Consider the following 16,469-nt stretch of genomic DNA (forward strand, 5'->3'; position numbering starts at 1 on the left):
GTAGCTGATGGGAGCTCAAAACCTGCCTCTGAAATGATTAAAGTATTTGTGCACCTGCCCCAGTGTCCTGATGCCTCGAGCTGGCCAGTGAGTGCAAGGGACTGGAACACAGAAGGAGAGGTACCTGCAGGGGAGCAGAGGAAGGCGGGTGAGCATTCTCCTGGGTGCTGGGGGGAGTAATGTGGGCAGTAGCAACATTGATCGCTGTTTAGGGAACATGTACTTGCTGGAAACTTTCTTGCACAACTCTGAGGTTGTGGATATTTTTGTCTTCATCTCTGCTTTACAGATAAGGAAGTTGGTACTCAAAGAGGACATGCGACTCACCCACAATGTCAGGCAGGGGACATGCCTTAGGAGACAGACAGACCTGGCCTGGGGTGGCCTCCTGGCCCTTCCCCTCAAACACTGGAAACTGGGGGCTCCCACGGTTGTTACAAATTATATGGCAGAACCCAAAGGCAACCTGAGGCCCAGGACCTCAGAGCTTGGGCTCTGGCTTTTGCTTTGCCCAACACACAGTCAGGGTATCACCCTAGGCCCCAGCAGCCAGGGGCCAGAACCTTACCTGTTAGTGGGAGGGTTCTGAACCCCGGGCTGACCTCTAGGAAGTGGGGTTCAGGCCAAGGAGGCACCCCACATACCCCACCTCACTGAGGTTAGGATGGGGGCCTGCCTCAGAGGGGCTCTCTGATAGACAGTGTGTCAAGTTTTACAGCGCTACAAAGTCATCACACCCACATATTACATATATGCCTCTTCCTAGGGCTCCAGTTTCAAATATTTAGTGTGTGGACCGGGGCAGGAGGGGGGGTGGGGGGAGTTGGCAATTTAAAAATTCTTATATTGAAACAAAAGTCAAAGTACCAGAAAGCCAAATGAAGATATGCAGCCTGCTTTGAAGGTGAAATATATGTGCCCAGAAGCCCAGACTGCTTGTTCCCTTGCCCCTCCTTAATCAGGGGCACTTCTCAGAGGCTTTAGAAGTGCTCTGTGCTCCTTGGTTCTTTTATAATCCTGTCAAAGAAGGGAGGAGACCCAGAGAGGCCCAGGCTTGCCTCAGGTCACATAGCCTGAGGTGGCAGAGCCATTGACCCCAGCCCTCGGGCACTTGCCGCTGTACCACCCCGCCGGCAGTGGCTGGTTTCAGGCCAGGCTGGGGAGAGCCCCCTGCACCAGGCTTTCAAGGGCACATGAACTGGGTGTGATCTTCCCCTTCCAAAGGGATTATTGTAGTTAAAGAGTGTGTTGGGCTCTGAGGAGCGGCAACTGCTGGTCCTGCTCAAATCAAAAGCTATTTGCTGAAAAAAAACCCAGCCCACCACCTCGGCGGCAGCCAAGGGTGGTAGGGAAACAAGTTGGGGCCCAAAGTTCATTCAGCTGCACTAATGCTCCCTACTCTCTGCATTTGCCCCTCAGTCAGCTTCTTCTGAGTGTGGCCCCAGCAGTGACTCCGTCACTTAGGAGTTCAAGTTCCCAGTCCCCTCTCATTTTCTCAGCCCATGTCCCAAAGCCTGGAGAGGGGTCTGCCTAGCCCAGCCCACCTGTGGATTCTGGGCCAGGTGTCTAGTCTGGCACAATTTGCTGGGCCCCTAGGAAGAGGTGTGTGTGAGAGCACAGTCATGTCTGGTGCAGGGCCCCACAGTAAGAGTCTGATAAACAGAGGCCCTCCCTGGGGATTGGGACCAGGTTTGTGTTTAGCCTGCATTTAGATCTGTAGACCTCCAGACAAACCACTTCTCCTCTCTCAGAGCCTGGGTTTACATAGCATGTTCATACCTATGAGCTCATCATGTTGCAGGATTTTTTACCTCAATACCCAGATTCGTTGTTGTCTCGCAGTTTCGAAGAATAAAGAGGTGAACACAAAATGAAGAGCAGGCAAACGTTTATTAGAATATAAGATTAGAAAGGAAGAATAGTAGGAAAGCTCTCTTTACAGAGAGGGAGCATTCAAAAGTGAATGCCCAAGGACTATAGGCAAGGGTCTTTGTTTTATAAGGTTCTGGTCAGGCCACCTCCTTCCCTTCCCCCTTGTTCCTTCCCAGGTTCTACCCTTATTGACTTGATAGTTCTAGATGCTGGGTTGTCCATTCCTAATTGGCTTATGAGGGGTGGTCTATGGCCATACTTAGGTCTTTTGTCAAATTCCAGAGGGGAAACCTGAGGGGGAGTAGTTGGGGTCTGTTACATTCTTAAGAGGAACCTTATGTGTGAGGGAGCTTGCTATGGTCAGACGCTTCCAGCATTGCTCCAAAATAGGTGTTTTTCCCCATCCAGGGACCTCAAGCCCTAATCTTTCCCTCTCTGCCTACTGAATCCTATCTTGTATCATAATCATATCACAGATGGGGAAACTGAGGTCCTAGCGGTAGTTTATCTAGGGACATGCAGTGACCAGAGGTCTGTCCCACAGCCTCTGCAGCACGGTTACTAGAAATGGGTTCTTCTGCCCCTGGTGCCTCCCAGAGTCCCTCCCTGAATTACCTGCTTCCCATAGCAGCCTGGGTCCCCCAAGGGGAGAGCTCAGATCTAAGGGATTTGGGAGTCTGTGGGCAAGGGCAGCCTGCTCTGGGCTTTTGGGTGGACCCCAAAGATATCAGAGGAGCCTCCCCGGCTCCCATTTTTGCACAAGGGAATATCCTATAGAGAGTGTTGCTGCCTATAGTTCAAGGCAGGTTTGAAAACTGGGGCTCTGGACTCAGGCAGATCTAATCTGAATGCCTCCCACTAGCACTCGGGCTGCACAACCCCTGCTTTGGGCTGTGCTGTCAGCCTCTGCCTCGCCTCCCACTGCAGCATTGGCAGCTTTCTCTATCCTACCATGGCCCACTCGGGCCTCATCTTGATTACTCTTCATTACTCATAGCCCATCCCTTACCAGGCGGGGCAGGTAGGAGCTGAGCTGCTTTGTGGCAGTCTTGGAGGAGTTGTAAACACTGTTGACCACTCCCTGTGAGCTCAGCTCTGAGAAGATCAGGGTATTTACTATTTTTAAAATCATCATTATTATTTTTTTTAATTAAAGGAAACTTCCTGGAAAACTGACAGAATCTCAAAAAGAACCCAGGGCACTGATTCCTCTTCTTCAGGAAATATGGAAGGAGGAAGCTTGCCCCCTTGGCCGGCTCAGTTTCTCTCCCACAACCCCTCCTAGAAAAACCCTATCCAAATACTCCATCATTTTAGTCCTTGACCTAGAAATTCCTTGCGGTACAATTTGGGCTATTAAGTGGTTATTTGCAGGCTCCAGCAGGCATTGGAATCACCAGAGGTAAATGTAAAAATGCAGATTCCTGGGCCCACCAGAGACCGTGTGATTCAGCAGGTTTTTGGTGAAGCTGGGGGTGAGCGTCAGGGAAGAACACCGTACTAATCCTTGTCCGGTATTTGTGATGGAGTTGGGGGAGCACTTGCTGTCATTCCGTGGTCTGACCACGGGGGGTCGCCACGTACCGAGTGAAGTGGTTTCCCTTTGAGGTCTTGTTCCTTAGAACAGGCTGCAGTCATCAAGACTTGCTGGTCAGACAACAGCTAAGGGTGAGTGTTCCAGTGGGCAGGAGCTTCCGTAGGAAAGGAAGCCCGACATCAGGAAAGAGGCTCACAGCTGGCAGTGGGCACCTGCCTGCTCCAGGCATTGCACCTTGGTTCTTGGGCACACTGCAGAGCTCAGAGTCTAGGGCCCAGCCTGGAATCCAAAACAGCTTGTCCTGCTCTGGGGTGTGCTGTTTATCCAACCTGAGCTCAGAGAGCATCCGTTGTTCAGATGGGAAAGCAGGGAACCAAACAGGGTGAAGGGCTTAGTGGCAGCTGCTCTGGCTCCCAGCCCACCCAGGGCTCTTTGTCCTGTTAGGGCTGGGGGCAGAGGGTGCAACCCAGAAAGTTCAGCTATGAGTCAGCTATGAGTGCCTAGGTGACGGGACAGGGGCTGTTGGCTAGGGATAGATGCTAGCTGGTACCCCGTTTCTACAAATGTAGGTGGCCTTGGTGATTCAGTTTCCTTGTGCCTGCCTTGAGGGGCAGGGCCCTGGGCTGGGAGAGGGAGGAGGTGCTGGGAGTAGGGAGGGGCTATGGAGGGGCCTAAGGGGCTCGGTGGTCCAACTCATCTGGATGCTGAGGTCCCACAGAATAGCTGTAGCCAGAGATCATGTGGCCCCAAGACTGGTCCTGGGGTGGGGGGTTCCTGGGTGCGGGGGTCCTTGAAGGTGCAGTCTCCTGTGAGGCTGAGGGATTTTATCGAGCACCCTCAGAAAGGCACCCTATTGTCCCTGCTTTGTGTTGGTCTCTACAGGGGGTCTTGCCTTGGTGCTGAGTGTGGAGGGGCCTGAACCCGCACTGGTAGGGGAAAAGGAACAGGCAGCCTGACTACAGAAGGGGGGCTCTGCTGAGAGAAGGACTGCCAGGCGGATGGAGGAGGGGCTGTGAGCTCGCGGTGTGGGGGCGGAGCGAGACTGCCCTCCCGGCTCCGGAGGCGGTGCCTGACCGGGAGCGGGGCTGGGGGCTCCCCCCAACTTTCCGGGTGGGGCCTGGGCGACGGCGGTGGAGGCGGGGTCTAGAGCGCGGGGCCTCGGCCGCAGGGCCGGCTCGGGCTGAAGCCTGGCGGGAGCTGCTGCCGGAGCCGGAACCGCAGCCGCAGCCCGAGCCGCCGGGAGCCGGGTCCGCAGCCGCCAGGAGCTGGAGCCGGAGCCCGGGCTGAAGACAGGCCCTGCCGCAGCCTAGCCGAGCCGAGCTCGTCACCTGGCACCAGCCTGAGCACGGGCCGGTGTGTCAGCCAGCCGCAGGGCCTGGGCGCACTGTCGGAGGGAGCGAGCCGCGACCACCGGGCACCACCGGGAGCCCGTGTCCGGATAGCCCCTGCCAGGCCTGGGCCTGGCGTGAACAGGCATTAGGTCGCGGGGTCTCGACCAAAGAGAAAAATGAACAAGGATTCCATCTAATTGTGGAGTGGGCTTAAAAGCGGGAAGAAGAGTGGAGACTTCACCTGGGACTGGACAGAGATGCCCACAGCTTACTAGGCCAGGCTGGAGCACCAGAGAGCCTGACATCCCAGCAGCTACGACCTGGGTTCTGCCCTGCCCAAGCCAGAAACACAGCATAGCTCCTGGACCTTGGTTGGCACAGGCCTGTCACAAGAAGCAGTGCCTTCGCCTGTCTGAGACTGGCCCCAGGATCTGAGGAACTGGGATCCGGCCTGGCCCAGAGTGGGACTCTCTGGTGGCCCAGAGGTGGTCACTGGGGAGCTGTCTTTCTGCCTCAGACCCACTGGTACGGATGTGTCGCTGCCCACTGGAGCACCATGATGGCAGGATGACCTCAGTGGAGGCAGTGGCAGTGGCCAGTGGTGCTCGGGTGGCTGGTTCCCCCGAGTGGCCCCCTGACACCCCCCAGGCCCTTGGTCGGCCTGGCCGGGTCAGGGTGGCAGTGGCAGCACTGGTGTGGCTACTGGCAGGAGCCAGCATGTCAAGCCTCAACAAGTGGATCTTCACTGTGCACGGCTTCGGGCGGCCCCTCCTGCTCTCGGCGCTGCACATGCTGGCAGCGGCACTGGCATGTCACTGGGGGGCACAGCGCCCTATGCCCAGCCGCACCCGCCGCCAAGTGCTGCTGCTCAGTTTCACCTTCGGCACCTCAATGGCCTGCGGCAATGTGGGCCTGAGCGCTGTGCCCCTGGACCTGGCACAGCTGGCCACCACTACCACACCACTGATCACTCTGGCCCTGTCAGCACTGCTGCTTGGCCGACGCCACCACCCACTACAATTTGCTGCCATGGGCCCACTCTGCCTGGGGGCTGCCTGCAGCCTGGCTGGTGAGCTCCGGACACCTCCCGTGGGCTGTGGCTTCCTGCTGGCAGCTACCTGCCTCCGGGGCCTCAAGTCCATTCAGCAGAGTGAGTGCCTGGGTCACTGGTTGGGGAGGTGGGTGTATGGCCTGGGTTACCCTGGGAGGGGTATAGCTGTTAATCCCATTTTCCAGATGAAGAAACTGAGGTTCATGACTTTGGCAAGGCAGAAACGAAGGCTCAGAAAGGGCCAACAGCTCAGTGAATTCCAGGCCCCAAACTTAGATATTTAATAATAGTTGCCATTGATCTGTGTCTCAGGTTTTTACAAGCCCTTTATCTCTTTGGATCTCCATACTGCCCTGATTAAGGAAGGCACAGTATTGTTCCCACTGACTGGTAGAGAGACTTGCTCTGGGTCACGTGGCCAGTGAGCAGCAGAGGTGAGATCTGAAGCCAGGCAGTCAGATTCCATGCTGTCCAAGTGATGTGGTGTTAAGACTGTGGACCCAGAGGGGAATTTGATAGTGGGGACCAGGAGAGAGAAAGAGAGAGAGAGACCTTGACTTGGGATTCGGAAGGTGAAGGCTTTGGCTAAGTCTGGGAAGGGCTGCTATTTACTGGGAGCTGCAGTGTAACATGCCCCATGCTGGTGTTGACCTTGAATTGTCATGGCAACCAACACCTTCATCCCTGTTTTATAGCCCATGGAACTGAGACCTAGAGGTGCCCCAGGTCATCTCACCTCTGAAGAAAGGATTCAGGGGGCTCTGGGAGATGATGAGGTGGAGGCTCCAGGCCTAGACCCTGGTAAATCACTGTGTCTGATGGTGGAGGATGCCTTCCTGTGGCTTACCGAGGGGCATCTGAGTCAGTTCCCACTTTCTCTCTTCCTCAACCGAAGGGAGATGTTGGGGAGGACAAGATGCCCATTTGGAGTAGGAAGCCTGGGTTCCAGCCACACCTTTGCTCATACTTGCTGGTCAACCTTCAGCAGATCTGGGTCTTATCTGGGCCTCAGTCTCCCTATCTGTTCAGTGGAGGAGGGTTGGAGTTGTTGGAATCCCAGGGGTCACTTGCTCTCTCTCTCTTCTAGCTCTGAGATCTGTGACCCAGGCCTGGGAGAAGGAAGAGGGGGCTCTAAGGGTGCTAGGCTGAGGTTCAGGGCAGCCTAAGGCAAGAGAAGGTTGAAGTCAGAGCTCAGCCCTGCCCTGGCATCTTCAGAGTCAGGACTCGGAGGCCTTGTCCCCGTCCTGGGCCCTGAGGCACAGCCCAAGCTCAGTTCTATTTTTGCCCTCCCAGTTACATGAGAGCTGGTGACTGAGCTCGAGCCTGAGCTCTGGGCAGGAGTCGGCAGTGGGAAACCGGACCTCTTGTTCCGCTACCTTCCCTACCCCAAGCAGGGTCACAAGGCTGGGAAGGCCCCAGCTTCCGGGCCCATGCTGTGCCTGCTGAGGCCAGTGCTTCTCACCCAGGCCATAGACACACGAGTACGGAACAGCAGGTGCCTGGCATTGGACTGTTGATTGGCTTCTGCCACCCTTCTCTCTCAAGTGTCAACTGCCTGGCCTTCAAGGTGGGTTGGTTGGGTGCTTCCTCCAGGCTTTCCACGGCACCTTCCACTTCCCCTATCACAACTCTGAGTGTTCTGTATTGTAGCCACTTGGTTGCCTGTCTATATCCCCCCAGACAGGAGCTCTAAGTGGGCATGGACTGATTTTGGGCATCTCCATGTCCCCAGAATGGATAGGAGGCCTGAGGACTGCCACAGGGCAAGTACTCTTTAGGTGGTGGGGTTATTAATGGCTCTGACAGTTTAATTGGTAGGCTGGTTAGGCTACATGGCCTAGGGTGCTAAGGAGGGAGCTTAGGAGGCTGCAGGTGGGATGAGGAGGAACAGACTGGAGTCAGAAAATGAGTTGGGTTTTGGACAAGAGGAGGTTTCTACTTCCAGGGGTTCCAGATTCAGACTAGAGTGTAAATGGCAGATGCCAGCTCCTTTCCTGAGAGCAGACTCCATGGCAATAGGGGTGAAAGTCCAGGGAGAGGAGCATCCCAGCAGCCACAGGCAGGGCCAGTAGCTTCCTTCTGACCTGGGCCAGTTGCAGGCCCGGGGAGCTACACTCACAGAAAGACTGGAAAGTGGGGGGCCAGCTTACTGAACTTGCTTTTAGCTGTACCCACCTGCATCAGAGAGCAACCTGATCTGATCCCTATCTGAGCTCTCTGGCAGGTGGGGAGATGCACTCAGAAGCAGAGATTACAATGGCAGGAGAAGTTCTAGAGCCAAGATGGGCACAGATGTGGTCAAGTTGGTTTCTTCCTCCTGGGGAAAACGGGGGAGGCTGCCTGGGGGGAGAAGGCTTGCAGTAATAATGACAATAATATCATAATAGTAGCGAATACTTGCTGAGCCCTCACTGTGTGCCCCTGCTGTGCCCAACTCTTGGTATGGTCGGAGCAGGAGGGCATTCTGGGAGTGGGAAGCAGGCCTTGCCAGAGCACAGGTGTCCACCAGCAGGAGCTGTGTGGGGGATCATGACAGCTGTCATGGTGAGCAGTTGCCACTGGGCACCAGGCCCTAAGCTCAGCATCTCACACCCCTCTAGTGAGGGGTCTGTTGTCACCTTCCCTAGGCACACACGAGGAGAAGAAACACAGAGTGACTTGTGTGATACCACACAGCAAGTGAAGGAGCAAAAATGGGATAAGCCAGCAGGCAGTGGAACAGAGAATCTAGAGAACATGTTTGTTTGAATGTGGCAGAAGCCTGGGTGTATTCAGATGCTGAAACAAAAATGCCTTTAGAGGAGAGGTGGAGATAGAGGGTTCAATACGGCTAGCGGGGGAGGGGCCATTAAGGAGGCAGGACAAGAGGTTGGCATTTGGTGGGGCAAGTGGCCTATGCCAGAGGATCACTGCTTTTTCCTTGGGCTGCAGGGAGGGAAGGGAGGCAGAGGGCTGGGTGGGATGTGGAATAGGCACAAGGGGCTGGGGACGGTGATGGTAGGTTTGGACTTTCCTCCCTGGCTGCCTCACAGAGGTGAAGTTCATCTGAAACCCTAAACATCTTCCAATGATTGGACCTTTAACATACAAGCCACACGCTGCTTGTAATGGTGCTAAATTTGGAGTGAACAAGCAGGAAGCATTCTAATTATCTGTTCATTTCTAGAAATGCTTGAGCTAGAGGGACTGTTGCCTAGAGAACAAAGCCAAAACATCAAAATGAAATCGAGAGAGAAGTACAGTTTTCCTATTCCAGCCTCTGAGTAAGCACGCCTGTAGCTTTTTGGAAAGTGTGTGTCAGAAAATGCACAGAGACTTCAAGAGCCCTAGAAGGGGGGCCTTGCTCGATTACTCATCTCTCTCCACTAAAGCTTGGAGAAGGCCCCAAAACACCATTGCCTGTGTGCAAACACTGTCATTTCACCGGAGCGGTGTCTGGCTTTGGTGATGGGCACTGCTTCCTTTGTGAGCCAGCTGGGCAGTAACGCGTATATGCGCAAACATGCGCACAGGCAGACCTTCACACGTACAGAAGCTGGTAGGATCCTCTCCTTCTCTGCAAAACTAAAAGGTTTCCTCTTAGTCCTGGATTCATCTTGACAAGCCTTAGTGATCAGTTATAAACAGTAAGTGATGCCAAGCACAAACAATGACTTTCTTGTTCTTAGTCATCCTAGGGGTCGTAAGTGAATGAAGCAGTGAATGAACCCACCATTTGACTCAAAAAATTCATTGTTATAAAATTTTTTTTTTTGGCTAGTAAGTGGCGGAGCGGGGACCTTCTACGGTCTGTCCCTGCTTTGGTGGTGGGAGCTGCAGTGCAGGGTAGTGGGTGTGGTAAGGACTAAGGCCAAGAAAGGTGGGTCGGGGTCCCTTGGCACAGGGACTTCCAAGCAGATTAAGAACCTATGATATTTTTCTCCAGGGCCTGGGGACCCCCTGAAGATTTTTTTTTTTAGAGCCATGTTTCATGTTTATTGATTGTATCCTTTTACATTTACTAAGCACTTACCTTATAAAGGCTTTATAAATGTTATCTATTTTAAACTTTACAATAATGCTGCTTATTAGGTGTGGTTATCACCCAACTTTGCAGGTGATACAGAGGTTAAGTACCAGGTCACAGCTGGTAAGGAGTGGATACAGGTCACAACCCAGGTGGTGTGAATGGATTCTTGGCTGTCGTGTTACAGAGCAGGACCACCTAATTCTGCCTGAGGAACTGGGGCAGGCTTCCTGGGTGATGGGCCTTGGAGGCCATGCCTGGTCTGCCAAGTGGGGGTTGTCTGCCTCTGGGTTGCTGATGGCTGCTGTCCTGGTTGCAGGTGCCCTGCTGCAGGAGGAGAGGCTGGACGCGGTGACCCTGCTGTACGCCACCTCGCTGCCCAGCTTCTGCCTGCTGGCGGGCGCGGCCCTAGTGCTGGAGGCCGGTGTGGCAGCGCCGCCCGCCCCCACCGACTCCCACCTCTGGGCCTGCATCCTGCTCAGCTGCCTCCTGTCTGTGCTCTACAATTTGGCCAGCTTCTCCCTACTGGCTCTCACCTCTGCCCTCACCGTCCATGTCCTGGGAAACCTCACTGTCGTGGGCAACCTCATCCTGTCCCGGCTCCTGTTTGGCAGCCGCCTCAGTGCCCTCAGCTATGTGGGCATTGCACTCACCCTTTCAGGAATGTTCCTTTACCACAACTGCGAGTTCGTGGCCTCCTGGGCTGCCCACCGTGGCTTCTGGCGGAGAGACCAGACTGGCAAGGGTCTATGACATCTAGGGGAACATGTGGGCTCCCTGGGACAGCCCCAGCCCGAATCCAACCTCGGCCAGTGGCCATGGGAGATGTGGAGAGCAGGCAGCTACTGGGGCCATGGGAGAGAGAGGGGCCTTCTGGAAGGGCCATATTGGAGGCTGGAATGGGGACTCCCAGAGAGACCCACCTCCTGTCCCTGTCTGCCTCTCATCACAGACCTCACTCACCACTGGGTGGTGGGTCCAGACCTGGGCACAGTCACTGTGCTTATTGGACTAATTGTTATGATTAGCATCAACTACTACTCCAAAAATTGCTGGCCAAACTTTGAAAACCTCACCACGTTCTGATGATGACGATGATGATTCTTGGCGATTGCACAAACCGTCCTCCAGGAAGTGGGGGAGGCAGCTAGGGGGCCCAGAGAAGGGCTTCTTTGCTGCTGGGATCCCCTGGGGATTGGGGTCATCTATGCCAATTCCAGGCAGCTGCTGCAGCCTCACCCCTGGGCCCCCCAATTTTGGGTCTTCCATCTTCAAATAAACTATTTTTGCTTGTATACCTGTGTTATTTCTCAGGGTTACAGCCAAGGGAACACAGGGAGAGCTCTGGGCCTGCTGGGCACTAGCCACCTATCCAGAAACAAGCACATCCTCCCTTACCCATCATAGCCTATCCGGGCCTGCAACCTAGCCCCCTTCTCTAAAGTCCCTCCACCGGCCAGGCTGCCATTGATTATATCCTGGATGGTGGCAGTAGCTTCCTCCCTACCTGCTCTCCCTTCCACCTTCCACATAGCCCCAGAGGGATCTTTTTAAAATACACACATACTGCTTCTGGGACAAAGTCAGAACTTCCTGCCCCAGACCATAAGACCCCCAGGGTCTAGCCCCTGAGGCCTCATCAGGCTTCTGTCTCACTTCTCCTCTCCTTGGGCTCCACCTTTCATCCTCAATGACTTCCCTCAGGCACCTGGCTTGGGAAGGACAGGCGCAGGGTTTCCTTGCCAGGGCCTCCACCCGGCCGCCCTTGCAGAGGGGAAGTGGGCCCGAGGCTGAGTCATTCACTACCCATCCTGCCAGTGACTCAGAGATGCCACTGGCCCAACCCTGTCCCTGTGCAGCCTGGGCATTTCCCAGCCTCCGCTCTGAGGCTTGGCCAGAGAGGACAAATCTTTGGTTGGGCAGAACCTCACTAGTATCCGGGACCCATCCCTATTCAAGGGAGCCCACAGCCATAGCAGGAGGCTCTCTGCAACACCCTTGCCCTGGCTCCATCCCCATGGAATACTTGGCTGAAGAGTGAGCCTATCCCACCCCCATTTCCCCCACTCCTCCCACCCCCATCAGATCAAAGCCAGCCCCCTTGGTGGTTGTGGGGGCAGGGCAGGGCGAATTGCAGCTGTGCTTGGCCTGGGGGCTGGCTTGTCACCAGACTCAGGACCATCCAGCATTGAGATTCCCTCAAGGTCATGTTTAAAGTCTCCTCTATCAGAAAACCTGGGTTTGTATCTTGGCCCCTTTTCTCACACTGTGACCTGTTTTGGTCTCTCTTAGCGTCACAGTGTCGTTTCATTAGGAGTGGGCAGTGAGGATTGTTGGAATAACTAGTAGGAAAGGCTTAGTGGGGGGTGATTCCCACCATGGAATTCCTACCACTACCCCTCTAGTCTTTGCTTCTTACTAGTTGATTGCCCCAGGCAAGTCACTTCACCTCTCCAAGTCTCAATCTTTGTACCCAGGAGAACCGATGTCCCCTTCCTTGGGAAGCTCTTTCCGAATCCCACCGCTGCCCTGCCCCATGCCAAGCTGAGCTGAGAGCTAAAGGTCAGCCCAGCTCCCTGTACTTCAGACAGGGCACTGAGCACATCCCACTCTCAGAACTTGTTTATCACCTCTCTTCTCCACCAGACGGGGCTCTGAGAGGGCCAAGACAGCTGTCCTGCTCACCACTGTCTCCCCAGTACCAGCATAGTACCTGGCATGGATAGAGTAGGTAGAAGAGAATACTAGGGGTCAGCCTTGGGTTCAAACCTCAGCTCTGGTGTGTCTAAGCTGTGTGACCCCAGGCAAAGGCCTTCTCCTGTGCCTCTGTGTTAAGTGGGGGCAGCAGTAGAACCTAACCCGTCTAGCTCCAGGAGGCTGGAGTTATTGTGGAATATTGTGTAATAAGCGCTTAGCAATAGTGCCTGAAACCTAATAGGTCCTTAAGAAACATTAGCAGACTAACAACAGACACTTCACAGTTCCTTCCCAAGGCTTTTCACACTAGCCATCCCTCTCCCCTCAAGCCTTCCTCTACAGTTTGAGAGTCCCCAGAGCCTGCTCTTGGAGCACAGCAGGGTGGATGCCCTGGCTACCACCCCCTTGCCCTGCTTTGGAGGAAGCCAGGGAAGCTGGGTCTGTGCTGGGCATCCTGCCATTGTGGATTCAGAACAAAGCTGCTGCCTTGTCTTAGCCCCAGCTGCCAGGGGGCCCCTCCCAACCTCCCCAGGGGGCCCTTGGATTGTCATGGGGGTGGGCAGAGCAAACAAGGACTCTTCTTGCTCTCTACTCTGCTCCAGAATCAGCTCTGGGGTGCCAGAAACTCCAGCATTGCACTGCTCCTGCTCACTTGCCAATATGTCCAGGAAGTAACACAAAATACAATGAAGAGCCATGGGAGGCTTTGAGCAGGAAGAGCTATGATGTTCAATAAGCATTTCCTGATAATGGCCCTTTAGTATGGTCTGGATCCTATGGGGAGGGGAAATTGACAGGGGTAGACTGGGGAAGAAGTATTACAGTGTTTCAGATGACAATGGGAACAGTGTTTTGGGCACAGCACAGAGTACCATGAGTTGTATAGGTTCAGGATAACAAATTATCCCTAAACATTATAGCTTAAAGCAATACACATGAATTATCTCACCGTTTCTGTGGATCAGGTATTTGGAAGTGGCTTAGTGGAATAGTTTTGGATGTTGGCCAGGGCTGTGGTCATATGCAAGGTTGGCTGGGGCTGGAGGGTCCACTTCCAAGATGGGTCATTCACATGACTTTTGGCAGCCAGCTTTGGTTCCTTGCCACTTGGGCCTCTCCACAGGGCATCTTGAGTGTCCTCATGACATGGTAGCTGGCTTCCATCAGGGTGAGTGAGAAAGAGAGCAAAAAGCCACAATGTCCTTCTTGACTCAGTCCCAAAAGTCACACTCATTTCTCTCATGTCTTCATTTATTATTTAATTCTAATACTGTTATTTCTCTGATAGCTTAGGTCACCTCTATTCAGTATGGGCCCTCCCACCTTGACCACCATTAGGGCAAGGGAAAGGGATCTTTGAGGTCATCTCAGGCTGGCTACCACATCAGTGAATGTTGGTTGAGTGAGTGATTGAGGACACAGCTTGGAGCCATGGGGAACTAGTCTGGGAGCCTCCTGCTCCAGGGGGGATCTTGTAAGCCACACCTCTGCTTCCTCCCTGATACAAACTATATGGTCCTGCCCACCGTGGGCACTTGGCAAATGTTTGTTCAGTGAGGGCTGGAGGCTGCCTTCTCTGACCCCCCACTTGCAGACAGAGAAGGTCTGGACTCCTTGGTCTATTTGAAGTCCTGGATGCTCTGATATCTCCAATACCACTCCCTGTGATTTCTTCCAACTATATGAGGCCAGCCCTGCTCCTTGTGTCTAATGGAATCTTCCAGTATCTAGACCTCCTACTGCCTGCTTCTGACAGCCACAATCCTCTTGTGCCCATCCCTCCTTCTCTAAACACCACCAGCATCCCAACTGAGTAGATTCTGGCCCAGCAGTACCTGCTGCCTGGATTAGGCATTTCTCTTTGTACATAAAGTTTCTTTGGTGGAAGAACACTGGTCCATGCATATTATGTTAGAGCCCGATAGCAAACAGATGAAAGCTGAGTGGCCTTAGATGAACCAGGAAACCCCTTACCTCTGAGACATTGCTGCTAAATTTCCCATGAACCCTGCTTGAAAATCACAGATCTAGGGGCCTGGGTGGCTCAGTCGGTTAAGCGTTCAACTTCAGCTCAGGTCATGATCTCACGATTTATGGGTTCGAGGCCTGCATCGGGGTCTGTGCCGACAGCTAGCTCAGAGCCTGAAGCCTGCTTCAGATTCTGTGTCTCACCCTCTCTCTGACCCTCCCCTGCTCACGCTGTCTCTCTCTCTCTCAGAAATAAATAAAACATTAAAAAAGAAAAGAAAAGAAAAGAAAATCACAGATCTAGTTCAATCCTTGTCATACATATGGGGAAACTGAAGCCCAAAGAGGAGAAAGAACCAAGATGATTATCTTAGTCTGTTCAGGCTGCTATAACAAAATTCCACAGGCTCCAAAACTGTAAGAAATAAACAACAGAAATTTCTTAACAGTCTTGGAAACTGGAGGTCTGAGATCTGGGTGCCAGCACGGTCGTGTGAGAGGCCTCTTCTGGGTCACTTTGTGTATCCTTACAAGGCAGACAGGGCTAGCTGGCTCTCTAAGGCCTCTTTTATAAGGGCACTAATCTCATTTATGATGGGTACACACTCTCACGGCCTCATCACCTCCCAAAGACCCTGCCTCTTAATACCATCATCTTGGGCATTAAGTTTTCAACATATGAATGGGGGTGGGGGACACAAATATTCAGACCATAGCAAAAATCTTATGCAAAGAATGAACAGCAGGGAGGGCTAGGACTTCATCTCCTAAGTTTCTGGATTCTGCCCTATCCTGCTCCCCACTGTGCTCTGAGAACAAAGCCAGGGAGTGAGGTTATGGAGGTATGCAGGCTCTGGCCCAGGTTCACAGGGAATGTCTGCTATAGAAGCCACCAGCCAGGTATCCCCCAGCTCAGTCAACAAAACATTTTTCTCTTCAGGGGGAAAGCAGTACAAGTGCTGTGCTAAGGGGAAGTCTAAAAAGATTTGTGATAAGAGGCTTTTATGCGTGTTGAAAGCTTTCTGCTTTTGGGTGTCTCTTGGCACCTCTGAGAGGTGGATAGGATGGTATATTACTCTGGGTCGTCTGAGAAGCAGACACCAAGATGGAATGAAAAGTGCAAGGGTTTTATGAGGGCAAATATTTGTGTGTGACAGAAGATGGGAAGGAAGCTGGGGAGGCTGGGAAAGTTGTCAGATCATGATCTAAATCAGACTCTGAGTGGAGGATAGAGGGGACATGTTTGGATAGAAGTGCTCCTGACCATGCTGCAGTCTAAGGATAGCTTGGCAGGGCCATCAGAGTCCTTGAGGCAATGAAGGCAACCAGAAGAGCCCCAGGTCTCCCAGGACTAGGTCTGCTTTACTGTGTCCATTCCTGCTGTACTCAGGAACTGGTTAGAAGGAGTTTGAGGGAAATCAAGCCTCGGCATAAACATGGTGATGGATTTCACCCTGCCCTTGGTCAGTTTTGCTTTCTGTTATTGGAGGTCTGTGGGACACATTCTAAGAATCACCATAGATGCCATTGTCACTCCCATTTTACAGAGTAGGCAGAATTCCAGAAAAATTCTAGGATCTGCCTGAACTCACAAAGCAGGATGAAAATCCATCTTTCAATTTTCTTTCAAGCTTCTTATGTGATACAGAGGTGGAGTTTGATGGATTCTTATGGCATTTGGATGTAACAGCCCAGAGACAGATAAGCAAAGTTGTGTGCTTCTGGGTTGAGAGCTACCTGTCCTCGGGGTTTGTAATGGAATCACCATCTAAACAGAGGTTGTTCAGGGAAATCACCAGGGTCACTAGCATGTCACTATTTATCTGACAGGGTATTATAAACTTCACAGAAACTTCTTTTTTTTTTTTTAATGTTTTATTTATTTCTAGGAGAGAGAGAGAGACAGCGTGAGCAGGGGAGGGTCAGAGAGAGAGGGAGTCACAGACTGAAACAGGCTCCAGGCTCCGAGCTGGCAGTCAGCACAGAGCCCGACGCGGGGCTCGAACC

At 53.2% G+C, this 16,469-nt stretch overlaps 1 protein-coding gene across 1 annotated transcript; it reads left to right on the forward strand.

The window, feature by feature from the left end:
• Positions 1-77: 77 nt before the first annotated feature.
• On the forward strand, positions 78-11,092 carry SLC35E4 (solute carrier family 35 member E4). The gene is made up of 3 exons (XM_039225933.1): positions 78-148; positions 4,292-5,890; positions 10,117-11,092. The coding sequence occupies exons 2-3, from the start codon at positions 5,272-5,274 to the stop codon at positions 10,548-10,550; spliced, it is 1,053 nt and encodes a 350-aa protein (XP_039081864.1). The 5' UTR covers positions 78-148; positions 4,292-5,271; the 3' UTR covers positions 10,551-11,092.
• The last annotated feature ends 5,377 nt before the right edge of the window (positions 11,093-16,469 follow it).

This window comes from Hyaena hyaena, unplaced genomic scaffold (assembly GCF_003009895.1).
Source record: "Hyaena hyaena isolate Hyena2069 unplaced genomic scaffold, ASM300989v1 scaffold_19, whole genome shotgun sequence".
Classification (NCBI taxonomy): domain Eukaryota; kingdom Metazoa; phylum Chordata; class Mammalia; order Carnivora; family Hyaenidae; genus Hyaena; species Hyaena hyaena.